At 38.7% G+C, this 14500-nt stretch overlaps 4 protein-coding genes across 8 annotated transcripts in view; 2 read left to right on the top strand and 2 right to left on the bottom strand.

Moving 5' to 3' along the window:
* The first annotated feature begins 22 nt into the window (after nucleotides 1-22).
* Nucleotides 23-834, top strand: LOC120776859 (28S ribosomal protein S24, mitochondrial). Its single transcript, XM_040107907.1, has 3 exons — nucleotides 23-125; nucleotides 182-389; nucleotides 462-834. Exons 1-3 carry the CDS (start codon nucleotides 108-110, stop codon nucleotides 749-751), a joined length of 516 nt encoding a protein of 171 aa, XP_039963841.1. The 5' UTR covers nucleotides 23-107; the 3' UTR covers nucleotides 752-834.
* On the bottom strand, nucleotides 737-1954 carry LOC120776852 (TBC1 domain family member 7). Its single transcript, XM_040107895.1, has 3 exons — nucleotides 1276-1954; nucleotides 963-1191; nucleotides 737-907 (listed from the first exon to the last, which is right to left on the bottom strand). The coding sequence occupies exons 1-3, from the start codon at nucleotides 1827-1829 to the stop codon at nucleotides 821-823; spliced, it is 870 nt and encodes a 289-aa protein (XP_039963829.1). The 5' UTR covers nucleotides 1830-1954; the 3' UTR covers nucleotides 737-820.
* Nucleotides 1955-2487: 533 nt separating this feature from the next.
* LOC120766493 (vesicular integral-membrane protein VIP36) lies at nucleotides 2488-3880 on the top strand. The gene is made up of 5 exons (XM_040092045.1): nucleotides 2488-2673; nucleotides 2781-2896; nucleotides 2960-3157; nucleotides 3212-3541; nucleotides 3617-3880. The coding sequence occupies exons 1-5, from the start codon at nucleotides 2538-2540 to the stop codon at nucleotides 3821-3823; spliced, it is 987 nt and encodes a 328-aa protein (XP_039947979.1). The 5' UTR covers nucleotides 2488-2537; the 3' UTR covers nucleotides 3824-3880.
* Nucleotides 3881-8174: 4294 nt separating this feature from the next.
* The window catches only part of LOC120766994 (adenomatous polyposis coli protein), a 30554-nt gene continuing 24228 nt past the window's right edge, over nucleotides 8175-14500 (bottom strand). For all 5 annotated transcript variants that reach the window (XM_040092798.1, XM_040092799.1, XM_040092801.1 and 2 more), the window contains exons 3-6: nucleotides 13744-14437; nucleotides 13415-13571; nucleotides 10436-13326; nucleotides 8175-10222 (exon numbers count right to left, since the gene is read on the bottom strand). In XM_040092798.1, coding sequence (XP_039948732.1) covers nucleotides 8629-10222; nucleotides 10436-13326; nucleotides 13415-13571; nucleotides 13744-14437 — 5336 coding nt within the window. In that variant the 3' untranslated portion in view covers nucleotides 8175-8628. The remainder of the gene's footprint in view (nucleotides 10223-10435; nucleotides 13327-13414; nucleotides 13572-13743; nucleotides 14438-14500) is intronic.

Here is a 14500-nt window from a genome sequence, read left to right as displayed (position 1 = left end):
TTTGATAAATATTTGGATTTTGGCTGTCATTTTGACGTTTCTTGTTACGACACAATAAACAGCTGATAACTCACCGTGGTCATTATTTGTAAATCTATTTGGGAAATATGAGCCTGCTAAAAAAGGTATTTGAAAATTTTTCAATTATTTCAACTATAATAAACACATTTTCTCATTGTAGTGCGCGCAGCAGTTATTGGAAAACACAAATTTGTGTTCTCAAGCAATCGCTGCAACAGCTGCTGCATTCCACACAAGTCCAGTATGCAATCGCGTGCAAGCCGGTCGCTATCGTGTTACGACAAAACGTAATCGTGCACTCACATATGAAATGGCCAACCCTCCCCACTATATTGCACATCGCAAAGCTTGGAACTCATGGAACACGTGTACGTATAAAAATTTTATTATTACAAATACTATATTCTATTTAAATGAATTGTATTTATTGCTCCAAATAGCATCTATGTTGGATGGACTGCGCCCCTCACAGACCGCCATTGAAGATGTGTTTATGCGCAAGTTCATGACTGGTACCTGGCATGCGCTTATTGTATCCGAAGTGATTATCAAAAGGCAGCATAATATGATAAGAATAGCTGCCATTATTCGCCAAGCAATTAGCCCGAGAAAGATGTACTTTCTTATTGGTTATACCGAGGAGCTCCTCTCATATTGGTTGCAGTGTCCGGTGACATTGGAGTTACAAACCGTTGCAGATAAAAAGGATGTTGTATTCAAGTATATTTAAGTTTTATGTAGACGTTGAAACGGGGCGAGAGTAACCAAATAAAGCGCAGTCCTAACGAAATTTTGTTTATCAGTGCACAGTAATCTCGTTGTGGTTCTTATTACTTTGCCAAGTTTTAATGGCTTTGTTAACTATGGTGGCGTCTTGGTCCTTTACCTACAATTTATCGGTTGGATTTATATATTTAAAGTTGTATCTATGGTTTTCATACCTGTTCAATTAGTGTTTTTAAGTCAAGTATCGAGTTGCAATCCAACACATGATTTCTCAGCGTTTTAACTAAATCCAAGAATACAAAGACAACAATTTTTCTCGACCCGCCACATATTTTATCCCACACTTTTACTAATACTGTATCAGTTATGACTCCAGCGAAGCAGGTTACGTATAATTTTTCTAATATTTCCCCAGTATTAAACACACCCAGTTTCTCCAAGTGGCTGCAATTGAATTATGTATGTATGTATATGTGAAATTTTGTTTTTTTTTAAATACCATGCAAAAAATATTGCATCAAAACTCACTTATTCAATTCAATGTCCTCACGCTTTAACAACGTCTGTGTGAGTTCCATTAGTTTTGCACATTCTTGCTGTATTCCTTTTGTACATGCAAAAAACTCTTTGGCTATCCAATAAGTCTCTACATCATTATCAAATATTTGTAAAAGTACTTTAACAATTTCCATAAAATTGTTATCATCGTCCGGTGGACCGGTTAATGGATGCAACAGTCGACCATTTTCCAATAGCCACATTGTCTGCAGCACTTTACTTTTCGGTGAGTTTTGATCGATATATTGCATTTTAGTGACTGCGCGGTGCAAGTCCTCATAAACGGCAGTGCGTTGTAGTAATATATAATCCATCGAGTTTTTGTGTAGTGGTAATACACCAAGTATAATACTCCACAATAGGCCACGTTGTGCCGTTGGTACAGTATAACTTAAACAAAACTGTTTTAATTTTGAGTGATTACGTATATTGTCTTGGAGCAGTTTATTTAGCGATTTCTTTTCTTCAACGGAATAACATCCCACTTTTTCATAGTAACTCGAACGGAAATTTCGTTCATCCATTTTATACACTCGTGTATTGCTCTTTGACCTTCCAATGGTTTCCGTGTGCAATTTTGTTTCAAGTTATTTATTCAACTAATTGAAATTTGTAACATATCTTTTCCTAAAATTATGACAGCTTTGAATCAATTTATTAACAGATTAAATAGTAAACAATAGAGGTTCGCAAAACATATCGGTTTATATGTATATAATTCTATACATTTATCGATATAATTGCTAATCGATATAATATTAACAGGGTGATCCCGAAACCCATAAAGTATACAAATGCATTATTATTGCAAAGAAAATATAAATAAATTTGCAGTTTAGTTAGTGCTACCCAAAGTTTCAAAGGATGAAATAGATATGAAAGAAAACTGAATTCTCTAATAATCCACATACGCTCTTAATTTCCATAGACCTATGGTAATGGCACAACAAATTCATAAGAAATCTTGTTTCCCAAAATATTGGAAATAGTACAAAATAGTGGTGCGTACTTAGAACTTCTACTTCTCTATTAAGTATATGAAGAAGTTCTGAGTGCTCCGAAGAATGAAAAGTACTATCCAATTAATGCAACCTTGAGAACAGCAAAATACAAATCAAACAAAACTATTGCCCGGCGCTTTCACCGAACATTCTCAAGATAAATGTAAATGATCGTTTGACAGTTGTAGAATTAACGCGAATTTTTGAGTATTCCATACAAAATTGCGAAAAATGTCGAATGTGTTTTGGGAAAATTTAAACAAGTTGTTGCCAATACTTTTACTATCTGTTTTAAAAAACAGCGAGTGTTCTGTGAGTAGCAATGAGTACATGAAACGTGAGCATTCATTGATACGTCCATTTCAAGGTAAGTTTTCGTATTCCCTTTGCTAATTAATTAAAACGACACAAACAAAATAAAGAATATTAAGGAGACGAGGGTCACTTAAAATCATTATTTTTCTTCTTTAATAGGCGTTGGCGTAAATTTACCCTATTGGGATTTCTTAGGTCACACTATGGTGACCAGTAACTACATAAGACTGACGCCGGACTTGCAGTCTAAAAGCGGTGCACTTTGGAATTACTCGGTAAGTTTTTTTTCTGCATAAAAAAAAAAAGATATGTTTAATCAATGACTTTTCATTGAATAGCCCGTAATGACGCGTAATTGGGAGTTGCATGTGACATTCAAAGTACACGGTAAAGGCAATGAACTGTATGGGGATGGTTTTTCGATTTGGTACACCAAAGAACGTATGCAACCAGGCCCTGTTTTTGGCAGCAAAGATTACTTTTCGGGTTTAGCGGTGATTTTAGATACGTACAGCAATCACAACGGTCCACATAATGTAAGGGAACAGTATATTTTATATCATACATATTTAAAATTTGCATTTGAATAGCACCAACATCCCTACCTCAGTGCTATGATTAATAATGGCACCTGGACTTATGATCATGATCGCGATGGTACACATACACAACTGGCAGGTTGTGAAGTGCGCTTCCGCAATGTGGACTTTGATACACATGTGAGCATACGTTATGAGAATGATATACTTTCCGTTTCTACGGATATGGAGAATAAGGGTGAATGGAAGAATTGTTTTGTGGTGAACGATGTTGAGTTACCAACCGGCTACTTTCTGGGTTTGTCCGCGACTACTGGCGACCTCTCGGACAGCCACGATATACTTGGCGTCAAGTTTTACGATCTGGATATAAATGTTTCGGTAGGTGTAGTGTGAGATTTAATACAAGTGTGCCAATTTTTATTTATTTATTTATTTTATCAATATATTTCACAGCCAGAAGAAATTGCATCACGTTCTAGTATTTTACCGCGTGCGAAAACATATGAACCGCCACGGGAGCACAAGGACGATCCTAAACCGGGTATGTCGAATGCAAAGATTTTCTTCATACTCTTATTCGGTATGTTGATTACAATCGCCGGTGCCATTTTTGCAATCTCCTATTTCAAAGAGAAAAATTCAAGGAAACGTTTCTACTAAAACACATCACACATACACATCTATACACTTACCTCTCTACTTCCACACCACTGAGCAGGCATTAAGACTTTTTTCCTTAGCAAATAGTTAAAAACAAAAAGTTTAATATAACATCGATAAATTGTAATGAGCAACAAACACGTTTGTTGCAACGACACTAAATAATTTATTATGTATTTAAATTAAAAAAATCTTTTGTATTGTAATTTATAGCTGCTTGACAAATAACTGCAAGGAAATTCTGTTTTAGTCAAAGGAAAAAGTCATTGTCATTGCAGTTTATTTGTTAGGTTAATTTTTTTTGTTTTTTTTTTTTCTTTTTATAATTTTTTTTTACTGCACATTATGCAGTTATTCCATCGATTATTTATGATTTTTACGATATAAATACATCATACAATTAGCATGAAATATATTATGTAATTGTAAATAAAATATAGAAATGTACAAAAATACCTGCTGTTTTTTAATTATGGACAAGTAATGCAAACCATTGGATGGCCTATTTTTTTGGAATATATTGGGGAAACATTAAGGATGCGTGGCTACATTCTGACACAATGTGAAGTGGCAGTTTCGAATAGAAACAGACGCAGTTAAACGTACATATTTAAGTGACTTTCAGCGTCGGCGAACTTTACTTATCAGCAACGCTAAGCTAAAGGAGTCCGTAAAGATTAATAAACTGCAAAGAGTCAAACAACTGTATTCATATTTGCTCACATCTGTTTTGTCAGCAGAAATGTAAATGCAGCTTGTAATCTAATATGTATTTATATACGCATATGTATAGAAGGTACATATGTATATGTAGTATGCACATACATATGTATGTATATTTAGTGCTTAAGAAATGCACTTTTGTTTACAAAAATAAAACCAGCTTCTTGTATATTTTATTAAGCACTTTTATTACAGTTGTATGTTGTGTATATGTATGTAGCTATGTATTTGTTTATATATGTATGCACTATAATTTAGTTTTTTCTCAACATTTTATTATCGAAATATTACTGCTAGGTATTTAGTATAATTGTGTTTACGGTATTTCTATATGTTTGTTTGTAAGAATATTAATTGGAATTGAAGGAACATTCTTATTACTTGAAAACGTTACTTGTTTATACTGTACGATACACTGTATTTATTAGCTTGATCTACACTTTTGTATTTGTATATTGTTTTTCATGGTTATATTTTTTCTAACAAACAGTTATGTGTGTATGCGTATATAGAAAAATTAAAAAGACCTACATATACATATTGGTCTAACTGCGAACCTTAGCTCAAACTTCATTTTTAATGTTTTTTTGGAATTTTTTTTTAATAATTGGTTTTGAAAAATTGAATTTTTATTTATTTTTTTAATTATTTTTAAAACTTTTTTTTGAAAAATTACATTTTAATATTTTTGGAAAAATTAAATTTTTAAAATTTTTTTTTGAAAAAATTAAATTTAAAAATTTTTTTTGAAAAATTAATTTTTAATATTTTTTTTTGAAAAAATTATTTTTTACAATTTTGTTTGAAAATTTTAATTAAAAAAATAATAATAATATAATGGCTGTTAAAATGAATAAAACGGCAGTTGAATAATTCGTTGAAATTATTTATTTTAAATTTTATCGCCTTTAGTGATTTGCAGCAAGTAAGACAGTATAAGTGTTAAAAGTTGAAGCGCTTATGCAACGCGTAACGTTTCACTTTACATGAATGAACAATATATAATATAATTTATCGTTTGTTTATTGCAAAAAGCTAAGTAAATTCGCATTCTTTATATGCCTAAGAATCGAAGTACCTGGTTCTTTGCGTCGGCTTACACATTTTATGCAAATAAATGGAAAATAAAGGAGTTTCTGCTACCAGCATGTAGTTTTTTCTAAGCTTGTGACGCTCGAACGCAACGCTCGAATTCGAATTTCATAGAAATAATTTGGAAAGTTGCGTTCGAGTGGTGTGTGAAGTGTTTAAACATGAAATACATCGAGTGTTTAACAAAAAAAAACATATATGTTGGCGAGAAATCTTATAAATATCCTCAGTGTGGTAGACTTAAAAAAAAACGCTTATAAGGAAAATATGAACGCACAACTATACAAACTAACATTTCGGTATATATTTATATTGTGTGTAGGTATTTATTGCAATAAACTTCGAAGACGCGCTTATATGTTTGTATGTAGTATGTAATTAAGTATAAAAAATTCAAGTCTTTAAAATTAACAGTAATTAAAATTAAGCAGAAGACTATATTGGCTTAATGCTAAAGTTACAATTTTTTTCGAAAATTAAATATTAATATTTGGTTTGTACGAAAAATTCGTTTACGCTTATAGTAAGTTATTAAGCACGCTAACTAGCAGCAAAGTAAATATATGTATGTATATGTTTTTAGGTTATATGTAGGTAAAGTAGTAATAATTACACTGCAGTCGAAGAATTTTTGAATGCACAATTGGTGTATTTTAAAGGATGATGAACAGTGGAGGCAAATTTCTCGTAATAGTTCTTCGCAAGGAAGAGTTAGAGCAGCAAAGTTATGACACGAGCAAAAAAGAAATAATAATCATATTTATTATAAATAAATAAATAAAAATTTGTAATTTAAATTGATTTTTGTTTTTCACTTTTTATTTATTTATTTATCTTTTATAAAGAATAATTATGAAAAATATTTTTTTTGAGTCGTAAAATTGTTTTTGAGCAAAAAAAAATAATCATATTTATTATAAATAAATAAATAAAAATTTATAATTTAAATAAATTTTTGTTTTTCACTTTTTATTTATTTATTTATTACAAAAAAATATTTTCGATATTTTTTATCGAAATTGATTTTTACAATTTTCAAAACTATTTTTTTGAGTCGTAAAATTGTTTTTGAGACTTTTTGCAATTAAAAAAATAGTTGCCAGCTCATACACCATGCACCACTTGAAAAACCCACCAATTGTGCATCAATTCTTGCAGCATATTTTATATTTATTTTATTTTTGTATATTTACGTTGTACAACAGTAAATCAATTTAAACAGCCGCCCGCACACTAGTAAGTACGCGCTAAAATTAAGTAAAAATGAACGAGCCAAAACATTTTAAAAACAATAAGGTAATTAATTTGGTTTCAATTTAAGGTTGCTTTGTTGAGCACAAACATTGAAATTGGTTTAAAGAGGAATTTATGAAATTTTAAAAGCATTTCAATTAATTTATGTCAGTTTACGCTAATAAATCATTAAAATGCTTTTAAGTTTTTCAAAAATAAAAAGGGTTAGCTTTTAATGAATTCAACTAAAATACAACAGAAACGCAGCTAAGCAAACTTGCACTTTGAAAACTTGATTTCTAAGCATTTTAACAAAAAAAATAATAATAATTAGAAATCAAGCGTTTCTGCAAACAAGCCTTAGTGCTAGTTTCGGTTGTAAGGTTAAGGAATTTGAATTTCAAATTTATTAAACTACGTATTGAAATTAAGACAATTTAGTAAGAAAAATTTGTCTATTTCAATTTTGAATTGTGATAAAATATGAAATTAAACGCTGAAACCAAGCATTGAATTCAGAAATGCCAACATTTCAATAATTTTTGCTCAACAAAGCGCCATTGCTAACTAACATATTGAAGTACCATATATGTATGTATGTACCAGGTATTTATTTGTTAGTACAGACAAACCAAATAATATATGCCAACTGTGTAACTAATGCCAAATATAATCAGTCTTATTCACACACAAATATATTTTTAGTCACATTGATAAGCGCGAAAAACATATTTCTATTATCGAGTTTGGAAAATAACTTTTCCTTAAATACCGAAGTAAACGAAGACACGTTGTTTGCCATTGCGGAAGCAATTAAATTTTGGCATTTTAATTACCGGTGAATCATTAACTTAGCGATAACTAATTTTTGTGCACTAATGGAGCGTGATTAAACGTTTGCTTATCAGCCAGCTGTTGGGCACACTCACATACACACACCGGTGATTAAAACGAGTGTGGACAAGACAGTAAGTGTACCGTTTCATTACAAATATTCGTAATGAAATCAATATATTTTTAAATAAATGATTCATTACATTGTTTAGAACGCAGTTTCTTGCTATATTTTTTCTTCTGGCAAGAATTTACGTGACGGCTTACAAGCGATCGATAGCCAGCAAGCATGCGCATTTATATGCGTTGCATGCAACGAACGTTTAGCGTTATCTCTTATCAAAATTCTATGCTTTCGCAAGCATTTCATTAATGCTTACATAGATATACATATATATATGTACATATACTGTACATATTTGACTACTTGAGCGCGCATTTAACGTGCGGCGCTGTCCCTTTTTTCGTATTTTCTAAACTATTTTATAATTTGGCCTACAATGCAGTGAAATTAGTCGCCCCCCAAACGAATTGCGTTTAGTGTGAGAACATTCCCGTACACTTCGTTAACTTTTCGCAGCGTGATTTTTGCTTTCGGTCCGTTTTTTATATATTTACTTCACTATTTTGATTAGATATTAACTTAAAGAGATACTTAAATGCGCTTAAGTGCTTAGTTTTGACTAACTGATTTGATTGATTTGCTAAAAGTCGTGCCAATGAGAGATGTTGTTATTGTTGTTTTGCGTTTGGTATAAGTTAAACGCAAATCGAAGGGCATGGACGCACTTAGCCACCATGACAACATATGATGCTGCGCCGCTCAAATGTCTGCCCTTGAGATTACTGCCAGCGGCGCCGCACAGTTTTTTACTATTGGACAAAGAGTTTTGTGCACTTTCACACCAAACGTTACGCGCAATTTATTTTCTGCCTGGGCGTTGCGCAACTGACAATCCGCCACCTGCATTGACAGCCACTTTCGGTGGCACGTTTTGCAGCGCGCCCACGCCGCCATTCGGCGTGTTATCAAATGTCGAGCTACGTATCAGCGTTTGTTTCTTTTGTTGTTGCGTTGCAGTTGTACGCGCAGCCAATATTGTCTTCGGCGCATTTAACGCAGGCGACGACTTCGTTTGCTGTGACTTCAACTTACTCACCACGGCCGCTGAGCCACGCGCGATATTGGCGCGAGGCGCTTTATACGGCTCTTGCTGCTTGCTTTTAACGTCATTCACGCGCTTCCAAATGTTGGCGATGCGACTTTGTGCTTGATTGATTTTCGCTGCCGCGCTCTTCGTTGCATTCGCCGCCGCTGTTGCGGCCGTGTCGCGACTGTTCAGATTAGAGTTACTGCGCGTTGGCGGCGTTGTCGCTGATACGCGCGTAATGCGCGCCGCGCTACTGGTCACACGTATGGCCGCATTGCTGTTCGAACGCTGTGGCATGCCGGCGCTTGTAGCCGCGCCGATAGTGGCGGTGACTTTACGGTGTTTGGGGGAGTTGGTTTTTGTTGCAATCGGTATTTTGCGTGTAGTGGCTGGCTGTATGAGCGCTGCGTTGGATTTGGAAGCGGCCGCCGCGGTTGCGCGTTTTGTTGGTAATTTCGAAGAACGTTGTGGGCTACCGCCCGCAGTTGTGGCTGGCTTTGGTGCTGCCGATGCCTTGACTTCGGACACAACAATCGGAACCTGACATGTTGCAATAGTTGGCTCTTCCTGCACGAAAGTACCCTGTCGTTCCAGTGGAGGTGGTGCTGCCGCTTGTAGTGTCGCGTTGGTTTTGGCGTCCACGTTTGTTTGCGTCTGCGCTTTTTTTGGTGACGCCAAGCGTGTGCTGGCGGTTTTTGCCTGCTGAGTCAGTGTTTTATTTGTAGCGACACGTGTCTGCGGCGATATGGTACGCTGGTACTGGATGCTGTAGGGTGAAATGTAGGCCGGTTTCTTGCGGCCGCGCACAATTTTCGCCTGCTCATCGGCGGCATTGGCGACTGATTGTATGTCAGGTATCTCTATAGGTTTGGCGATGCGCGCACGTGCTGGTGCCTTTACTAGAGATTGATTCTCCGAATCACTCTCTTCGGTTGCTTCTTCTTCTTCTTCTTCACTTCGATCAACATAGTTTTCAACATGATTGTATGCTTCTTGTTGATCATGACGCGACTCTGTGTCCGAGTTTTGATCGCATTCCATGCTGGTTAAGCAGTCACCACCATCGGGAGCTCCTCTCACCTCGGTAGCTTGTGCTTCTGGTGCGGATTTCGATGTATGAATGGGCATATTAATGAATTTGAACTTTTGTGTCAATTCACGTAGCGAAGACATAGTTTCCGAAGGGCAGTCGTCTGTGGAAGTCAAAGAATACGGTCCGGCCGATTCATCCGCGCTTGCGTTGATCTCTTGCGCTTCCCGTTCATTGCTTGTGATTGTGGTTGTCGTTGTTGTTGTGGTTTCAGTTGTATAGACAATTGTTTGCGTTCGATAACGTTCGGCATCTGCCCGTCGGCGGCTGCTGGAGCTGTAAACAAAGTAGTTCCTTAAGATTAAAAATTTAAATAAAAAATAATTTTTATTATCAGCTTAAAAGCGCTAATTTATAAACGCGCCCAAATGTAGGCAACATTATTATTTCATTAAAAAAGAAATGTACTCGAAGTCTAAAATTGTTAAGTGGATTCCATTTGAAAATGAAAAAAAAAAACATTTCTGGCATAACGTGCTAAAAACTCACCTGCCATTAGTGGTACCCTCCGTTTCGATGATTTCGATCTGCAATGTCTCGTCTGCCATTTGTGCCTCATCAAGCTCCAAACGCCGGCGTTCCTCCTCACTTACTGCCGCATTGGAAGTTATCGTGTAGGTGCGATAGCGATCTTTGGCCACTTTCCGCTTCTGTTTCGGCGTCAGTGTGCGCTTTTCACCATTCGGCGGCGTTGGTGAAGCAGCCGACTTTTGTGGTGTCGATTCGGCAGAACTGAATTCATAATCATCGGTTGGCAGTGGTGTACTGCCGGCGCCACTATGGAAAGAGTTTTCTTCTACATCCATATCGTGTGGCATGGTTTCGCAGCAACTTTGCAGCGTAACGGTATTATCATCATAGTCAGCACACTCCATTTGTCCACCAGCCGCAGTCTCGTAATTCGAAGCAGCCGATAGAGTAGTAGCCAAACTGCATTCGCCGTCTGCCACCTCCGATTGTATGCTTGCCACACTAATCATGGAATCCAATAGTTCATCCATTAATGATGGCGGCTTGATGTTCTCCAACATATTACAACTGGAGTTTACGCTTTCCGCGCTGCCGCTGAGGTGTGCGGGCAGTTGGCCCAGTGCGCGTTTAGCCACCAAACCATGCGGCAACGATTTGCGTGGGAACTTCGGTGAGCGCAACATCATTTGTGGACTTTGCGGCGTGCTACCGCTACGACGCTGCAGCACACCAAGCGAGTGGTATGCATTAGAAAGCGACTCCTGCTGGTAGTAGCCAGATATGTTGAGCGATTCCATACCCGAAGGTGGACGTATGTTTTCCAAATCCAAACTGTTGATGCTAAATGTCAAATCGATGCTCTCATCATCGTCAGCGCCCACACTGCTAGCATGCTGTAGATTCTCGGCTAGGGCGCGCGCCTCAATAGCAATGATAGTGGAGTTTGTCATTGCAGCAGCGGCCGCGGCGGCGGCTTGTGCTGCTGCAGCAGCTGCATTGCTGTTACTGCCATATAACATATGATGGCCGCCACCCAGAGAAAGTGCTGCTGATTGTACAGCACCGCCCAGCTGGAAGTTTAGGCCGCTACTGGTGGTCGACTCTTGCGTTGCAATATAACATGGTATATCCAGGCTGCGACCTTCATTCACCAAAGTGTCGGTTTCGGTTTCCGTTTCCAATGAACTGGGCTGTGTAGCGGTTTCAGCATGTTCAAGTAGCAAGAGGGACGGTTGCGGCTGTTCCTCATTTATTGGTGTAATTTCAGCAAAATCATGCAAATCCTTGTGGTCCGCCTCGGTTGCCTGGTCTGCGTCATCGTCATCCTCATCGTCTTCGTCGTCATAATTTAATGAAGCAACAACAGGTGCGGTGACGCTGACGCTGGGGAACGATACATCATCATTGGGACAGGTATCCTCGTTCCAGGTGTTGTTGGAGTTCGAGTTGCCGCCGATGGATATACTCGTGCCAACAGATGTCGCACGCTGTTGCTCAACAGCAAGGCAGTCCGCAGTTACATTGGTGGCATTGGTACGTAGTTGTTCGGCTGAAGAGACAAACTCCAACGTAAGCCGCTCCACGGACTTTAACATTAAATCCGGATCCTTGTGTTTTTGCGATGTGGTAAGTGGCGGCGAAGTACGCGATTGACGCATCTCCAGCGACACTGTGGTCTCTATAATGAACGACTCATTCGAATCGTCGCTGGTTGCAGTGTTGTCTAGCGAAGTAGATGGACTATTTAAGTCGTCTGCTTCCGGCTCTTGCTCTTGCTTATACCCAGTACTGTTCGTTTTCTGTTCGGATGTTGCGTTCGCGTGATTTGGAAGATTTGCGTCGTTGTGTGCTGTGATGGTGGTGGCCATCGCTGGATTTCTTACTGCGTCGATGATGTCGACGCTGTTGGTGTCCTTCACTTCCCAACAATTCACGCTGTTGTACGTGTTGTTGGTTTCGTTGCAGATGTTGTTGTTGCTGTTGCTGCTGATGGTGGTGCAGTTGCTGTTGTAGCCGGTGTTGTTCGTCTTTGTTACGTCTGGAGCTGCTGTGCTGAGCACATTTGAGGATAAAGTAGCCGCGTGTGGGTGACACAGCGCCCGTGCAGCTGCAGACGTAGCCAGCACGTTTTTTGACCCGGTCCCAGTGCTGTGACTGCCATCGCCCGTATTAAATATTGGCATAGACATTGAATGTGCGCTATTGTCGGCAGTGTACCTGCCAACGGATGCAGCCGCAGCACTACCCCCTAGACTGCCGGCGCCGCTGATAGTATTGTTGCCGATCTTCTTCGAAATGCCAGTGTTGATGCATTCCAACAGCAATTTTTCGTCTTTACGCTCGCGTTCGCGTAAATGACGATTAACCGTTGTGGTTGTGCCCGGTAATGCTGTGGACGTATTCGTCGGCAAAGGCGTTGTTTTCGTTTGCGGATGCAATTGCAGCGGCAACGAATCGAATTGTTTCAAATTTGGATTCGATTGAGTGGTGCTGCTGCCATTCCGTCGATTACTCATTAGTTGCTGGCGCCGATGAGTGCCGCCGTCACGTGTAGGCTTATGCATTCCGGTGCGTATGCACAGCTCAAAGAGTGATTTGGCTTGGTTATCATTGGAGTCACTCGAATCTACCGAACTGTAAGAGTCATTGCCATTTTGATAACGGTGTGCTGTGCTGGAAGTGTGTCCAGCACTGCGGTCGCTTGTGTGTTGTTGTTGCTGTCGTTGGTAGTGTCTTGCTGTGGCGCAGGAATTTAGTGAGGATGACGAGGTGGCCGCATTGATGGGTATGGGTTGTGAAGCGGACAGTGATATGCGCTTGTTGCGATTGTTGTTGTTATTGTTGTTGGTAGACGATGTGCTACTAAAACCAAGATTCGATTTGGGTCTATTGCAACCAGCGGCAATAGCCTGTAACGGGGAGCGAAAGTAAAAAATTGCACGAAAAGTGTTGTTGTAATTTTTTGTATACTGGATGTGCATTTAATTCATTACTCACCTGACTTAACAAGTTCGTATCGTCTTCAGAGTCGATGGACAGCGAACTAAGCGAATCGTCCTGCCATTTTGGTTCCAAGCGCGCACCCGCCTCTGGCGCCACAGACTTAGCCGGCGGAGTCTCTGCAGCTGTCGGCATGTTTGGAGAGTTTTCAGCGCTAAATTTAAAAAAAAAAACGATAATAAATAAATATGGATTATTGAATAAGTGAAAAATAATGGAGCTCTTATTTGAATGATGAAGACTAAGTTCGGATCATATCGTCGACGGTCGGGTTATTGTTGTTGTTTGGTAGCGATGAATTCTTGTTTTCAATATTATTAACTCACCTCGCATTGCTGCCCTTTAGCGTCACAGCGGGTCCCACTAAACTAGAGCCTACAGTCAGATTAGACAGACCGGAAGCCACAGAGAAATTGCAAGGTGAGTCCTCTACCAAATATTTACTCATTTCATCTGAGACAGGCAAATATGGCGGCAATGCGGTGCCACCACGTCGCAACATGGCTATGGGATCGGCCGTCGGTGTTGGACGCAACGGTCGCTGTTGTGTCGCAGTGGCGTGATTTGAGTGTGTCTTCGTTTGCGTATTCGGTTTTTTCATACCGACTTCAATGCATTGCTGCAACAAATCGAATGATTGACCGGTGGCACCACTCTCCGAGGCATTTGATGACACATCATCGGACAAAGTAAGCGAGTGCCGGTTATCGGTTGTACTGCTAGTTGTGGCCGGCGCTTGTAGTTCCTTCAATTCATCCAAATTATTGCTGGAGCAGATGGATAAGACTGACAAATTTGTATTACTGCCAACCTTTGAGAGCAACGCCGGTGTATCTTCGGTATAGTAATGCCTCGGCTCATCGACGGGTAACTGGGCGTCTCCACCGGTTTGGCTGCGTGCTGCACGCGCCATTGATTTCTTGGACGCGGCAGCTGTTATGGTTGTGCGATTCATACCCATATTAATGCAATTCGCGAGCAGTATGTCGTCGATGTTGTTAGTCGACTCCTCTTCTTCACCTGTTGTAAAGAATATATGAATGTTATATGCGTTACAATATAAGTAATCATAAGCAATTTCAA

The sequence above is a fragment of the Bactrocera tryoni genome, chromosome 1 (genome assembly GCF_016617805.1).
Source record: "Bactrocera tryoni isolate S06 chromosome 1, CSIRO_BtryS06_freeze2, whole genome shotgun sequence".
In the NCBI taxonomy this organism is placed as follows: domain Eukaryota; kingdom Metazoa; phylum Arthropoda; class Insecta; order Diptera; family Tephritidae; genus Bactrocera; species Bactrocera tryoni.
This window is presented reverse-complemented; position numbering and strand designations above follow the sequence as displayed.

What these genes read in the sequence shown, in the direction of transcription:
- LOC120776859 (XM_040107907.1), top strand. An exon ending in TTGGAACTCATGGAACACGT is followed by an intron (nt 390 to 461) that starts GTACGTATAAAA and finishes TGCTCCAAATAG; the next exon opens with CATCTATGTTGGATGGACTG.
- LOC120776852 (XM_040107895.1), bottom strand. Translation starts at nt 1,829, where the DNA reads ATGGATGAACGAAATTTCCGTTCGAGTTACTATGAAAAAGTGGGATGT. An exon ending in GAGGACATTGAATTGAATAA is followed by an intron (nt 1,192 to 1,275) that starts GTGAGTTTTGAT and finishes ATTCAATTGCAG; the next exon opens with CCACTTGGAGAAACTGGGTG. An exon ending in TAAAAACACTAATTGAACAG is followed by an intron (nt 908 to 962) that starts GTATGAAAACCA and finishes GATAAATTGTAG; the next exon opens with GTAAAGGACCAAGACGCCAC.
- LOC120766493 (XM_040092045.1), top strand. Translation starts at nt 2,538, where the DNA reads ATGTCGAATGTGTTTTGGGAAAATTTAAACAAGTTGTTGCCAATACTT. An exon ending in ATCACAACGGTCCACATAAT is followed by an intron (nt 3,158 to 3,211) that starts GTAAGGGAACAG and finishes GCATTTGAATAG; the next exon opens with CACCAACATCCCTACCTCAG. An exon ending in ATCTGGATATAAATGTTTCG is followed by an intron (nt 3,542 to 3,616) that starts GTAGGTGTAGTG and finishes TATATTTCACAG; the next exon opens with CCAGAAGAAATTGCATCACG.